This window comes from Mirounga angustirostris, unplaced genomic scaffold, assembly GCF_029215605.1.
Source record: "Mirounga angustirostris isolate CCGP_5_RB_7025 unplaced genomic scaffold, mMirAng1.0.hap1 SCAF_6, whole genome shotgun sequence".
Classification (NCBI taxonomy): domain Eukaryota; kingdom Metazoa; phylum Chordata; class Mammalia; order Carnivora; family Phocidae; genus Mirounga; species Mirounga angustirostris.
In genome coordinates, this window is record NW_026991714.1 from 122,835,632 (window position 1) to 122,849,362 (window position 13,731).

The 13,731-nt window shown below is 49.2% G+C and overlaps 1 protein-coding gene across 40 annotated transcripts in view; it reads right to left on the minus strand.

Annotated features, from left to right (window-relative positions):
* The window catches only part of SORBS1 (sorbin and SH3 domain containing 1), a 226,802-nt gene that overhangs the window by 28,038 nt on the left and 185,033 nt on the right, over positions 1-13,731 (minus strand). For 33 of the 40 annotated variants that reach the window (XM_045878470.3, XM_045878472.3, XM_064595057.1 and 30 more), the window contains 4 exons: positions 10,472-10,644; positions 7,732-7,817; positions 4,449-4,616; positions 640-686 (listed from right to left, as the gene is read on the minus strand). In XM_045878470.3, the coding sequence (XP_045734426.1) occupies positions 640-686; positions 4,449-4,616; positions 7,732-7,817; positions 10,472-10,644 (474 nt within the window). Of the gene's footprint in view, positions 1-639; positions 687-4,448; positions 4,689-7,731; positions 7,818-8,471; positions 9,948-10,471; positions 10,645-13,731 lie in introns of all 40 variants that reach the window. The other 7 variants (XM_064595054.1, XM_064595052.1, XM_064595062.1 and 4 more) reach the window with 2 other exon arrangements.

The following is a 13,731-nucleotide window of genomic DNA, read 5'->3' on the forward strand; positions in this document are numbered from 1 at the left end:
TTCTAGAGCCATCACCAATAGCAAAGTCTCTGTGGGAAGAAGGGGGCATAGGAGATATTGACAATGTGCGGTGATTCCTAGACTCACTGCTAGGATGGAAGACTTTTTTTGAGAAGTATTTTATGGAGCTAGCCCTTTGAGGAACATACTGCTTTCCTGTGGGTTCCCACAACCACTGAATGTCATAAGATGTTGTAGCAAAACTAATGAAGTTACCATTCTAGATACTGGTTCTTGTTCCTGCCATAGAAAGAGTGGGTCAGATCGAGCCACCACTTCATCAAGCAAACAGAGTCCCTGGATAGGAGGCGGCAGGGTGGCACAGTGGTAGGAGCCCAGGCTCTGGCACCAAGCTGCCAGGGTTTGAACCCCCTGCATCTATCACTGACCAGCTTGGGCAAGCTCCTTAACCTCACAGCCTCTCGGTTTCCCCATTAGTATAACGGGGATAACAACAGCACCAACCCCAGAGGGTTCTGGTGATGGCTGAATCAGTTACCATATGCAAGTAACTTGAATGGTGCCTGGCACGTAGTAAACTCTGTAAATTATTGTTTTTAATCATCCTTGTTGTTCTCCATCTCTACAAGTGAGCTGTGTTTCAAAGAGGCAGTTGTAACAACAAATTGTAGTACTTACTTTAGAGTCTGAGCCTTAAAGTCAAATTTGGCTCTGGCAGGTCTCATCTAAACACAAGAAACAGTGAAAATTTAAAATCACAATTTATGTACAATGAAAAGGACACATTTTTCACAAGTTTCCAGAAAGCAAAGCAGAAAAATTCACTCTAACTAGTTCATTCTGGTGGAGAAATCTGGGCAAAATTCCACTCATCTGACCTCAGCAGAACACTAGATGAATGTTTGATCAACTATGTCATGCATGAGAACCTCCCTAAGGAGGGCCAGATTTGGGGAAGAGAGGTTTCAAAAAGTCCCAAAGCTGAAGCGCTGGTTCCCCAAAGCTGACCATGGCTATTAAAAACAACACATACACACACCAGTCAGCCAGAAGTCCTCAGACATTCCTACTCTTTGGGGGACAGCTCCTATTCTCCTGACTTAAATTATGATCTGCAAGTGGACGACACCCTGATTCACCTCTCACATCATCTTTGACTCTGTAGATTTCTCCCGGCCTGTGAGATCATCCCCAAAGCCAGACAAAGCGAGCCCTGAGTTCATTTTCTTTCTCCAAAGCTTCCTTTCCTTTCGGGTAGCCCTCTCCTTCTGGACCCCCAGGCCTGGAAGCCCTCCTCAGACTCCAGTTCCTCAAGTCTGTCACTCAGTCATACCAACCCTCCCTCCAGAACCCTCCACAAGCATGCTCAGGTCTGACCTCTAGCTCCTACACACACAAAGCTTCCTTTGACTTTGTGTTCTCTTCACTTTCATCTACTGTCACTCAGGAGCACAAATAACATTCCTCAAATACTTCTGTCCATCACTTCCTTGCTTTGAAGTTGGCTGAGGCTCTCAAGTATCCCTCAGATCAAATCTCAATTCCTGACGTGGGTTAAGGTCTTTGGGTAATTTCTCCCCAATTTCACATACTTTCTCTTCAATATTAGAGGACAAAGCAGAGGGGGAAAATGGGAGACTCGGTGAGAAAAAAAAAAAAAAAAAAGGTATTTAAAAGCTCCATCAAGGGGCGCCTGGGTGGCTTAGTTGTTAAGTGTCTGCCTTCAGCTCAGGTCATGATCCCGGGGTCCTGGGATCGAGCCCCGCATTGGGCTCCCTGCTTGGCGGGAAGCCTGCTTCTCCCTCTCCCACTCCCCTTGCTTGTGTTCCTGCTCTTGCTATCTCTCTCTGTCAAATAAATAAAATCTTAAAAAAATAAAAGCTCCATCAAGCTTAGTTTTAGGTCCAAAACCCCTCAGTGATATGTCCCTTATTAGCAGGCTCCTCAAGCTGGTATCTTGTAGGGATTTTCTTAAGGGTGGTGAATTCCCCACAGGAATTTATTTTTGCATTTTCATGTTGATGTTTCGCCTCTATTCATCTGCTCATATATGTATTAGAGGTCAACTGAATGACTACTTTACAGTCCTTGCCACACAATTTCAATGCCTGCATTTGTGTCTGTCTGTGACCGAAGAGCACAATTTAGTAGTCGTAAGCAAAAAAGAAAAGAGCGGGTGTGGAGTTAATGATAAACGACACGTTCAAAAGAGAAGGCCAGATAACCAACATTGTAAGGACAAAAATTTCACAGTGATTTCAACTGAAAAAAAAAAAAAAAAAAAAAAAAAAAGATGGTCGTTACCCAAGGACAGCCAGCTGTAGAGCTGTGGGAACTTTAAAAAATGTATACCAAACAGCACCATATTCACACTTTGTGTGGCAACTGAGTTCAGGCAAAGGGCTTTCACCTATCGGTTAAATTAATTAAGTTTTACAGGTGTGTCATTAACTATTTAATTTGTAAATTGGCTTAGGCCAATACTGGGGATTGGTGAAAACAAATTTTTTTTCCCATTAATCAGAATCCATATGTTACTCAGAGTTGAGAAAAACACTGATTCCATGGAACTGTTCAGACATATCCTGAGTCATCGTTGCCTACGCAAAGTAGCATCTCCCTCTTTACCTGCCTGTCTCCCTGAGGCCCAACCCATCTCCCCACCCCAGCTCCCACAGCACAGACTGCGGTCACGAGGGTGCCTCCCCCGCTGGACTCCCAGCTTCCCAAGGGCACAGTCTGGGTCCTATTTCTGCCTCCACACGGGGTCTTGCACAGAATTACTGGTCACCCACATTGTACTCAGTGGGGCTGGAGTACATCTACATAGCCCTGTGCACCTGGGACTTGTTGGTCTCTGTTCTCCCATGTCTGTCAGCCAACATCCAGGGCAGTGATTCTCAAAGTGGGGTCTCTAAACTGGCATTATCAACATCACCTGGGAACTGGCTAGAAGGGCAATCCTTGGGCCTCACCGCAGAATTAGAATATTTGTGGATGGGGCCCAACAATCTGTATTTTAACAAGCCCCCAGGAGATTCTGATGAGCACCCAAGTTTGAGAATCACTGCTCTGGAAGGGAGGCAGGGAGAGTTAGGCAGCTTGCCTGCCTCTCTCCAAGGTTGTTCTGCCCCAGCTACGTTTCTGTGTGCATGTTCCTATACATGGATCTATGCAGCCCTATGGCGCCTTGCGCTCCCCTCTTCCCCATCACTAGCAAGCGGGTAGGCCTGTGAATGAGGATAATCCATCACCAGAGCCTTCGGAACAGGGTGGTTCTGAGGAGCTGGAATGCTGAGGGCTGGGGGCTGCCTTTCCCTTGCGTCGGAGTTACCCCTGCTAACTTCTGCCTCTTCCTTATTATTTCTTTCTCTCCATCACCACAGAGTGTCCTTCTCTTTCCCTGCTTTTCTTTCATTCTGGTTCTCTTTTCTCTCTTTGTCACAGAGAGACATTTCTTTAAAAACAAAACAAAAAACAAGCCATTTGATGAGAATAGCCAGTGTCTCTGTCACTCAAAGGGTAGAAACATGAATATCAATCCCCTATTACACTGATTTATAAACCTGTATATGCTTTGGTGTCACTCCCCCAGCTCCCTACCTCCCAAGCCCCAGACACACACACTTCCCTAGAAGGAGCTAATCCTTAGGGGACCAGTTAGGGTCCCATGGCAAAACATACTCTGACGCAAGCAGCAGTGTTTGGCCGGCATAAGAATTTCAACATGTTGGCCTGAGTGCAGGAGGCCAAGGCCTGCATAAAATCGCTTCAAAGGTTTGTGCTTTCTTCATGCCTTTTATAATATTAAGTTTTGTAATCTCAGCTGAGAAATGTCAAAATTAAGGGAACAAATGAAATGTCTCTCAGAGAGCCCTCTTCCCCTCCATGGGCATATCCTAACCACAAACCCCCCTGGGTTTCAAAATTTTTCAGTGAGGCTTCAGCACCAATAAACACCTTATTCAACTAATTCATCATACGATACCAAGCAGCAATATTCTTCTCTGGTATTTCGGGACCTGGGTAAATGGCGTAAACAACGCACTGCTTGCTAACTTTTATAATAAGTTTCACGAAACCATTTCTTCAGAGAAGAATCTTCTAACTGCCCACACAATAGCTACTAACACACATGGGCTAAGGTATAAGGTTTCTAGGCAGAATACACAGGCAACACAGTGTCATGATAAAATGCAGCATGTAGAGGACTGGATTCGTGAAGACAGCCGATGCTCTAGGCATGCATGGGGTGGGGGTGCGCGCCAGCAGATCCCGGTCCCACAGCCAGGCATGCTTGAACATACAGAGCACAGGACATAATGGGACTCATGTCCATGACCAGCCACAGAAGAGCCAAAGCAAGCCTATGGAAGCCAGGATGACAGATGCCGTTTGGAGAACTAATTTGGCCTACAGAAGGCAATGCTAAGGGGAGGCAAATATTGCTTTGGGTCAAGCAGCAGACCGAGGCAACCAAAACAGACCTCTGACCCAGATTTCCTTTTGGCCGTATCGTCTATATTGAGGAGGTCCCCAAAGCGCTCGTTAGTGATAAACTGATGGTGCGTCGGAATGACGCCCGTGTGGCGACGAGCTGCAATATCGGCCTCTTCTTGCTCACGCTTAAGTCGTCTCTGGTCCGCTAAAAGTTTCTGCCATGAAATTGCATAAAATGGGCGGTGAATCATCTGGTCCAGGGTGTTGGAAAACTGCCAACAAAACAACTAAGGAAAAAGGTGCTGGGTGAATGGGGGGAAATGCTGAGGGTCAGGTGTCAGAGGAGCTTAATGGTCACAACTACCACGTCCCCCTGTAGCCACACCCCACATACTCCGTGGAGGAGGGCGACCGCACCACGTGGGAGACACCTGGGGAGCCCTGGGCCACGGGGGAAGGATGAATTCCAGACAGTTACAGTCTAGAAAACTGTCTCCTGGTTCAGCCAAAAACCTCCTGCCCCCAATACATGGCCACAAAGTCCAGGCCCTCGGGGAGGTGGGGGGTGGGCGGAGTATCTGGAGCATCCACAAGCATGCTGGGCTGGAGGTGGGGGCCTGGGGGTGCTGCCCTCACCTCATTTAGGCAGTGATGAGTTCCCAGTGTCTTCCCACGGTGGGGCCAGGGCTGGCTGATTCCTCCTACCCGAATCTGGGCTCTTACTATGCAGGATCTATGGCAACTAGATCATTTTTGTGCTTCCTGGGTCTGTTATTCTAATACGCTCCAGAGTAGAGACGCCCATTTCAGAAACTATGACACCCCTTCTCCTAGGCTGGCCAACCCCTCCCCTGAGCACAATGTCTAGGAGGCCTTAGCACACTCACCAAAAACTATTTTTGTGACTGACAGACAACATCAATTACTTTCTTACTGTACTTTTTACATAACTATTTCTTCATTAGGTGAAATGAGGCTGAGTTTAAAGGAGTGATGTAGAATATAAATATAAAGGATGAACTTGGAATAAAAACACCTCAGTTTAGAAGAATTATGCTCTCCTAAATTAAGGAAACAGTCATCTACTTCTATTTTTAAAGGCTTCTTCTTTTCTTCCTCTGTTTTTAAAGGCTTTTTCAAATAAGTAAACAATGTTGCCTTTTACCAAATGTCCTCATGTCCTATTGAAGTGACGCTATGGAATAGAATTTTAATGTGTTTTCTTATTCCATACTGGTCGTACATTCCTGGGATTACCATCCCTTGTAGAAAAGCATTGCGGAGGACTGGTAATTCTTAGCATTTTCAGTAAGGCATTAGTCTTCTTCCAGCAGGCAGTTAAATGCCTCACGTGACACCCAGCCCCAAAGGATGGTGGAACTGATTTTTCCCATTTGTTGCCAGGAACTACAAATAATCAAGAAACGAATTCTCAAATGGCTGTGGGATGCCCAGTGCTCAGGTAAGTTGTCGGAAAGATTACATGAGAAAAGACATGAGACAGTGCTTTGCAAAGCCCAGAGCCACCGAAAGGGCACTGGCCCAGGAACGTGGAGCCCTGGTTTCTAGCTGTTTCTCTGGTGTCAGTTAACTTGCTGTGTGACCTTGGGCAAGTCACTATCCCCCTGGAGTCCCGTCCTGGCTAACAGGCTAGAGGCCTACTAACGTCCCTTCCAGGACTGACATGTTCTCATTTTCTGCAATGCCACGATCATCAATGTTCATAATAAAGCATTTGCAAAGAAAGTTGTCAGGACTGACACTCCATTAGCTGGTAGTGCGAGTTATTTCTGTAGCAGTGGGGAGGGACCGCTGTTGGAGGCTCCCGTGACCCCCGGTGCTCAGGCCATGGTCACATATGATCAGTGGAAGTGGGCAGCGAAGGGAGCAAAGCTCCCAGCCCAGTGCTTGGATCGGACCTCAGCAAATCCATCGTCCCCACAGTTTAACCAGAGAAGCCAAACACCATGAATGAAGACACAACTGTGAGCCAGTGTCATTCAGGGAACAAGATACTCCTCTTCTGAACGCACCCTGTAATACAGCAATTGCTAAACCAACTAAGTAAAATATGCCTCCCATGTAACGGGCATGATCCTATCACAAAGCCTTCCACGTTGGACACTAGTATTTATATTAATAAAATGGAATGTCATCTTCTTCCTTGTATCTCAGGGACAGCTACTAGAGGTGAAACGGTCTGTGGCCTGATGGACCCTCACTGTGAGTTTTTCATCTGTTTTTACAAGTAAGCCTGCAGGTCACATGCTTCCTTCTTTCTTTCCCCGGACAGATACTGTCTTAATGAATACTGTCCGTATTATGCCTGCAGGCGGGGAGAGCTACGGTCTTTTTGTCTCAGCAGCAATGACTATTATCATCCAGCCCCCCAAGGTCAGCTTTATCCTAAATCCTGAAGGAAAATCCACAACTCTGAAACCACTCAACGAAAAGGAACGTAGGAAAGGGGCTTCGGACTTTACAGGGAAAGGGACAGAGCTGTGTACACATGGGCACTCTCTCCTCCTGGCACCAGGCTCAAAGCAATTCTTCCACCTCCTAACTTGACACGGGAAAATGGTCCCTGGAGCTGGTTTCGTCTACTGGACCCTTCCTGCTGGGAATGCAAAGTCCAGAAAGCATGCCTTGAAACACGACTTTATCACAACACACTCTTGTGATTTTGCCCCTTTAGCTGATACGTAGAACTGCCTCTTCCGAAATCCCAAGAGAACACGCTCCTTTCCCCAGTCATTCCACTGCCGTGTAGACATTTCAGCCGCTGCTAGAAGAGGTGCGTGCCCAGAAGTTCTTGGTGGGGGTTTCCCGGCATCTATGGGGGTAGCTCTTCTTCTGAGTTAAAGGCAACTTCTTCAAATTATTTTATAAAATGTATCATGGTGGTCATTATTTATTACTTTTCAGTCTCCTTTTTCCTGCTGCACCCTCCCCAACAGGAACTGTGCTTTGTGCCAACAGAGGGGTGGGCAGGACTGGGGATGTATGTAGAGAATAATAAGGCGGGGACTGGGGAGGGGGTGAGTGAGTGGAGCCAACTGCGGGTCCCCTCACATGGCGCTGAATGCAGGGCGAACCTCCCCTGCAGGGACGCTAGTGGGACTTGGCATTTAGAACCTAGTGCCTGTGGGGATATCAGTCCTACTTTTTGGAGAAGTGGAACAATTGAGCTTATGCCACATAAAAAGCCATTTGTGAAGATGCCAATCTTTGCTTCCCATTCCTAGGTCATGTCACCTGACAGATGTCTAGAATGTTCGCTTCCTTCATATTTTTATCTAAGAGCTAAGAGGTTTTCAAGATGGCATTTACCTCTTTATCATCATGACGCCTCCGAATAAATTCTTCCGTGGATTCCAAATAATCAGCAGGTATAAAATGTCTTGGTGATTCTGAATCTTCAAAACAACAAAGTAGAATTAAAACACGCAAAGATTTAGTGGGAAACCAGACTGGGATAAGATTTCACCCTTCAGCCATTATCAAGTTTTTACTGTCATGGATTATTGACCAATACTCAAATTCTGAAGAGGAACCAAATCCGTGCCCCCCCCCCCCCACCTTTTTGGATGTACTTGTAAAAGCCAGTTTAATACAAAGCAAACTCATCAGAAGGCAAAACGTGAGCGGAGAGAGGACCTTCTCTGAAAAGTGTCCCTCCTAAGAGGCGTGCAGGATCTTACAGGGACACACCATACACTCACACACACACAGGGCCACTGGGAGAGGCTGCCTCTCAAAAAACCGCAGGGTGACGGTGGATTGGCGTGAACTCCAAGGGGTTCAAGAGTTCAAATGGACGAATTTCTCAGCTGAGCTAAACGGCCAATTTTTCTTTCGAAACAGAGTTTGGTGGTTAGTCTAAATGACATGGGGGGCTTTGTTTTTAAAGGAGTGCAGCCACTACGAGCCATGATTAATTGCCAAGCAAAACAAACAGAAAACAAAAGACAGACCAGAAAATGAGCACCAAGGGCACACGGGAAAAGGGGACAGAGCAAGCAAGGTGGAGAGACGGGTGAGGTGAGACCGGGCAAATACACAAATGCCACCTCCGAGGGATGTTCCCAGTTCACTGTGTGGGTTGTTGTTCCTGTCCAGGCCAGGGTCTGAGTACGGCATGGAGTTGCCATTATGAAAGGCCCCCAGGCAGTCCTCTGGGACTGCGGGTCTCCCCTGAGGGGGCTCCGAGATCCGGCTCAGCCTCGCCATGGTGTGTCGGGAAGACAGGCGTCTGGGAACCGAGGGCTTCCCCTCAGAGGGGGTCTCGTCCTGATGGGGCTGGCTGGGCAGGTCTGGTTTCTGGCCGGCCAGGGGGGCTGAGAAGTCACCAGGGGGGGGCTGCCTGGGGTGGTACGGGAGGGGCTTTTTCAAGCGGAAAGGGAGGGGGCTCATTAGGTAGATGTTCCTGAGGAGCGTGCTCCTGTCCCCCCTGAGGTCTGGGCGCCAGTCGGGCTGCCTGGACGTCTGCCGCTGCTCGTGCTTCCGGACGGTGGTGAAGCGGGTGTACGAGGCCGGGCAGGTGCCCTTGCACTTGGGGAGGCGGTGCTTGGCAAAGTCTCCGTGGACACTGCTGCTGCTGGCCTCCCTGCTGTCGCTGGAGATGTCCGAACAGTGGTCCAGCTCGTCAGAGCAGGCAGAGAGGGGCTCAGAAGGCACGGGGCCCCCGAAGCCCAAGGTGGGTTCGGCCATGCTGCTACACGTCGGGGCGGCGTGGAGCCCGCCCGGGGTCATCCCGTCCGTCTCCCGGGGCCGCAGCTTGGTTGACTCCAGCAGGGACTCAGCCGAGCGGGCTGAGGTCAGGCCACTCCGGGACAGCACAGGCAAGGGGGGCTTGCTCAGCCTCCCGGACAGGTCCAGGGACGGCATGGACCGGGACCGCTGAACCAGCTGCTCGAACGCTGAGATGCGGGAGGAGACGGTGTGCTTGGGGACGTGCTCCGAGCCCTCCTGGCTGGGGCCCAGCTCGCCCCTGGCCAGTGCCAGGCTGCTCCTTTCGAAGTGGGAGGCAAGGTCTCGCACACTCGAGGAGGAGAGGGAGCCCAGGAAGAGGCCAGCTCGGTTGATCTGGTGCATGTCCCGGTAGAGCATGGTGAACTGCATCCCGGCCTTTCTGGAGAGCGGGCAGGGCCTCCCGACACTGGTGCCGCACTCCTGGAGGCTCACGGTGCTGCTCGACTTGCTGTCCCACTCCCGCCGGGAGCGCGTGAGCAGGTTCTCGATGCTCCCCCCCACTCGGAGGGGGAGACCTCTCTTGGAATCATTCAAAGACAATGAAACACAAAGGTTCTCACAGCTCTGAGCCTTTTCTGCCGGCAATAAGACACTCTTCTGTTCCTGCAAAAGAGCGCTGGGAGCAGAGAGCCTGGGTTTGAATTTGGAGGGAAGGATTTCCGAAATGCAGGCTTTTGCAGCGGACAGGGGTTTCTTGTGCTTACACACGGGGCCTAATGCATTGCTAGTGCTAACCGTTCGGCTAGGAACTGAAGATGAAGAAATCATGTGAGCATTCCCACCTTTACGATCCACTGGAAAGCATGCAGAATAAAATAAACAGACCCATTAGGTTAAAGCTGAAAGCTGCTTAAAAAGAAAATAAAAGGAGAGGTCACATGCTCATTTGTCATAAGGGTTTTTTTTTTTTTTTTTTATAATTTCCAGTCGATGTCCGGAAGCAAAATAATCTGTGCTGCAAAGCAGGAGCAAAGATGCAACAAAAAATGGCCACCCTGCTACAGTTACGGAGGGTTAAGGCTCAGCTATGTCCTAAGAAAAGGGAATCAGAACAAAAAAGAGAGAGATGCTTTAGGGAGAGCAACGTTGGGGTTCAAAGGAAGGGAAAGTAATACCAGAAAGAAAAATGGCCGGTGAAAAACTGGGAGAGGGGGCTCAGAGGGCTCAAAGGCCTGGAAATGGACCTGCACCAGGCAAAGGATATTCCAGTAGCTGGAAGTCACCCGCTGCCGACACCCCGACACTGGGCCTGCACGGGCGAGAGGCATGTGGAAAACCGTGTGGCTGGGCCGGAGCCCCGCAGGCTTCACCCAGTTACCTTTAGTGGAGGCTGAGCTGGAGGGTCGCTTGAGCCCACTCAGGCCCTGGAGAGGGATGTCTCCACCTTCCAAGACGCTTTTGTAAATCTGCCTCTCGTTCTCCAAACTAGCGAGATCCCCGGGAGCCCCGTCTGATTCCCTCTTCACTGCGTGGAAGTTGGAAGAATAGATACTAAAGACAATGTAATTTTAAAAGAGAGAAAAAGAACGGGACTTAGAATGTTTGACATTTTTCTCAAAAGCACATTACCACCTGAGGACAAGAGGCACACTTTTTGGCATCCTAATCAAGCACTGAACTTTCTAAAGGGTATTCTTATTTAGTTAGAGTTCTTCGGACAAGACAAGCCCAAGGGGGAGCCCCAAATGCTCAGGAATCTGACCAAACAGCAGAAGTGCTGAGATGACTGCATTTGTGCTTTAAAAGAGTAACTGAGAAACTCGGCCTGGGGAGGGCAGGCTGGGAGGGGGTGGGGAGGGGTGGGTGGCTGCTGAGGGCCCAGCAGCTTCACACAAGATGACACAGCCGAGGACGTGGGTGGAGCCTCTGACAGGTCGCCTGCCGGAGTTGGTGACTTCAAGTTCACCACTTGGATTATTTTCCTGGGTTATTCTTCACAAGCGCTTTGGTTGACGGAGCACTGAAGTCAACCATTCTCCCGGGTCTCCAGGAAAATCAGCCACCAAGTGAAAGTGGAACCTGGGATTCTATATGCTGTTATCATCCCAGCCACATGTTACACCAGCTTCTTTCAAAATTCATAGTCAGAATCTTATGACATGTAGTAGGAGTATAAACATGGCTCGTTTACATCTTTCATTTATTTTTATCTTGTTGAAATTCTAGGTATTTTTGCAAGTTACCACAAATCCTTTTAGGAATGAGGTGGGGCGCAGAAAAAATTAAGAGCACTTACTCACTGAGCCCCTCCCTTCCCCTAATCCCAGTTTTCTATGCCCTCACCCCTACTGACACATGGAGACACACAGACAGACACACACTCAGATAAGGGAACGACCCCCTTCCCACTGAAGTACTCAGGCCTCTGCTTGGCTGCTTTTCGGTCTTACTGAATTCGGTTTACTGGTATCAATATGGATTTTTTTTTTTTTCTAGCTCTGGAGATGTAAACAGCTTGATAGAATTTCTCTATCCCAATATTTTATGATGAATAGTATCAAGTGTATAGAAAAACTTAAGTAATTATAATAGTGAACCCCCACATATTCTGGGTCCCCAGATTGGACACAGAACTCTGGACTTCCTTTGCTGTATCACACATCTTCCGATCTCTTTCCCTCTCCCCATCCCTCCACGATGGGATTATTCCTACATCTCACACAGCCTCTCGGTCACCATGGTCACAGATAATGGCAGCAGCAACTCTACTAAACGTGCTGAGATGTCCTATGTGGGAGGCTTGACGATCCTTCTCTCTTTAATCCTCACAAACAATCCTACTTTCCCCATTTTTGGACGAGGGAAGGAGGCACCAAGAGACCTGGGCACTGACTGGGGAACGGCAGAGCCAGAACTTGAGCTGCGTCGTTGGGCACCACCCAGCACCCCCAGCCGAGCATCTCCCCACGAATGAGGAGGCAGTGAGAGCCCAGGCGTGCACACCACGGGAGGCCCAGGGATGCTCGAGCCCTGCCGTGAACGTACTCCGGGGCACAAGAGGCCCCAGAGCCCAGGAGTCAGAAATGGAAAGGAGGAGGAGCCTCTGGTACAACGGGCAATGTGTCTACCTCCAAGGAGGTAGCAGCACCGCTTCCAGCCCTCGGCAGCCAGCGCTTCCCAGCCCCTTCCCATGTGCCCAGCCTGCCTTTCAGGGCTTTGATTCCTCTACTTCAGGGGACTGCCTAGGAGGTCGGGGTCCCCCCCCACCCCGTCCCTTCTCCTCATTCTCTCCGGCCTACGTCAGGGGATCAAATGCTTTTCCCCTCTTCTCAGCATAGACAGAAGAACATTACTGAAAATTTAAAGGGAAAGAAAACCAACTCATAAAGCTGAGACCATAAAAGCATGTAAGTGAACGCAGTCTGCACAGTAGCCTCCAGCATGTCTCAGAGGGGAGAAACCTCCGGAAGGGGCCTGATGGGGCAAGTCTCTTCCCCCCAGGCCGTGCCCTTAACTGCAGGGGCCCACGAGAGGCTCCATGAGTATACCCAATAAATATTTGTAGAATGAATACGAGGTCACACTTTCTGAAAGTAAAATTGGCACACATGAGCTGATTAAGGAAATGCTTTGATTCATGAAGTGTGTTTAGAATTCTTCCGTAAGTATAAGAATTTCATCACATTCACTTAGGCTCCTGATGTCAGTGACTACGGAGCCCTCAGAACGGTGGAAACAGAGAGACTACAGGGAATTAACATGGCCCAGGCCTAGGCTGGCTGGCCTTGCTGGTGCCCTGGCCCCTGACCGGGGGTGTCCACTCCCACCCTGGAGACAGAGGCCTCGGAACAAGGGCTGCCACCCACACAGCTTTTGCTCTACCTGTAGGGGGGCTTGAAGATATCCCCCCCAACCTTCTGACTGATAAAAGCATCAACTCCAGCCAGAGGACAGGAGGACCCTGAAAGGTGACTTGCAAGGTTGTGGCACTCTATACGCCAAGTTTAGTCAATGTAAGCTCATCTAAATGGACTTTAACTTTGAATTTCATAATTAAAAATAGATCTGCCCCTCTTCTCAGTTTCCCTTTCAGAGGCTGCCTTCACTTTGGTTGCATTTTCCGGTTCTGTCCTTCAGTTTAACCCCACGGTGCTCCTTTTTATACAATCTCAACTTCTAAAAGGTCCACGTACAGGTGTCCTTTAGCCTTGCCAACCAACTGCAGTGGTGAGCGGACAGTCTCTTAGGCCCTGCTTGCCCTGGTTTTGGGTCACCAGACTGCCCTCAGCACTGGGGAGGGACTGCCAGAGGCTTCTATCCTGCTGTCCTTTGAACTGCCTCAGCCGCGGTCATAAACTCCAAGCCGGTCTTTTCTGGTTCCACCTAACGTCATTTGGTCATGACTCTTGCCGCACCCAGCTGCCTGATTTCACACCTCCCCTACCTCACGACCTGTCAGAAATCCCCTCCTGCCCTCAGCCACTCCACTCTCTGGCTTTACTCCATCCATTATCACCATTTCGTCCTGCTTCCCCACCAGAATGACAAACCAGCGCTCAGGAAATCTCTCAGAAGGGATTTGCTATAGCTAATTGTTTTCTTTCTGATACTGAAGCCAACATGCTTTTTCCAGATGGG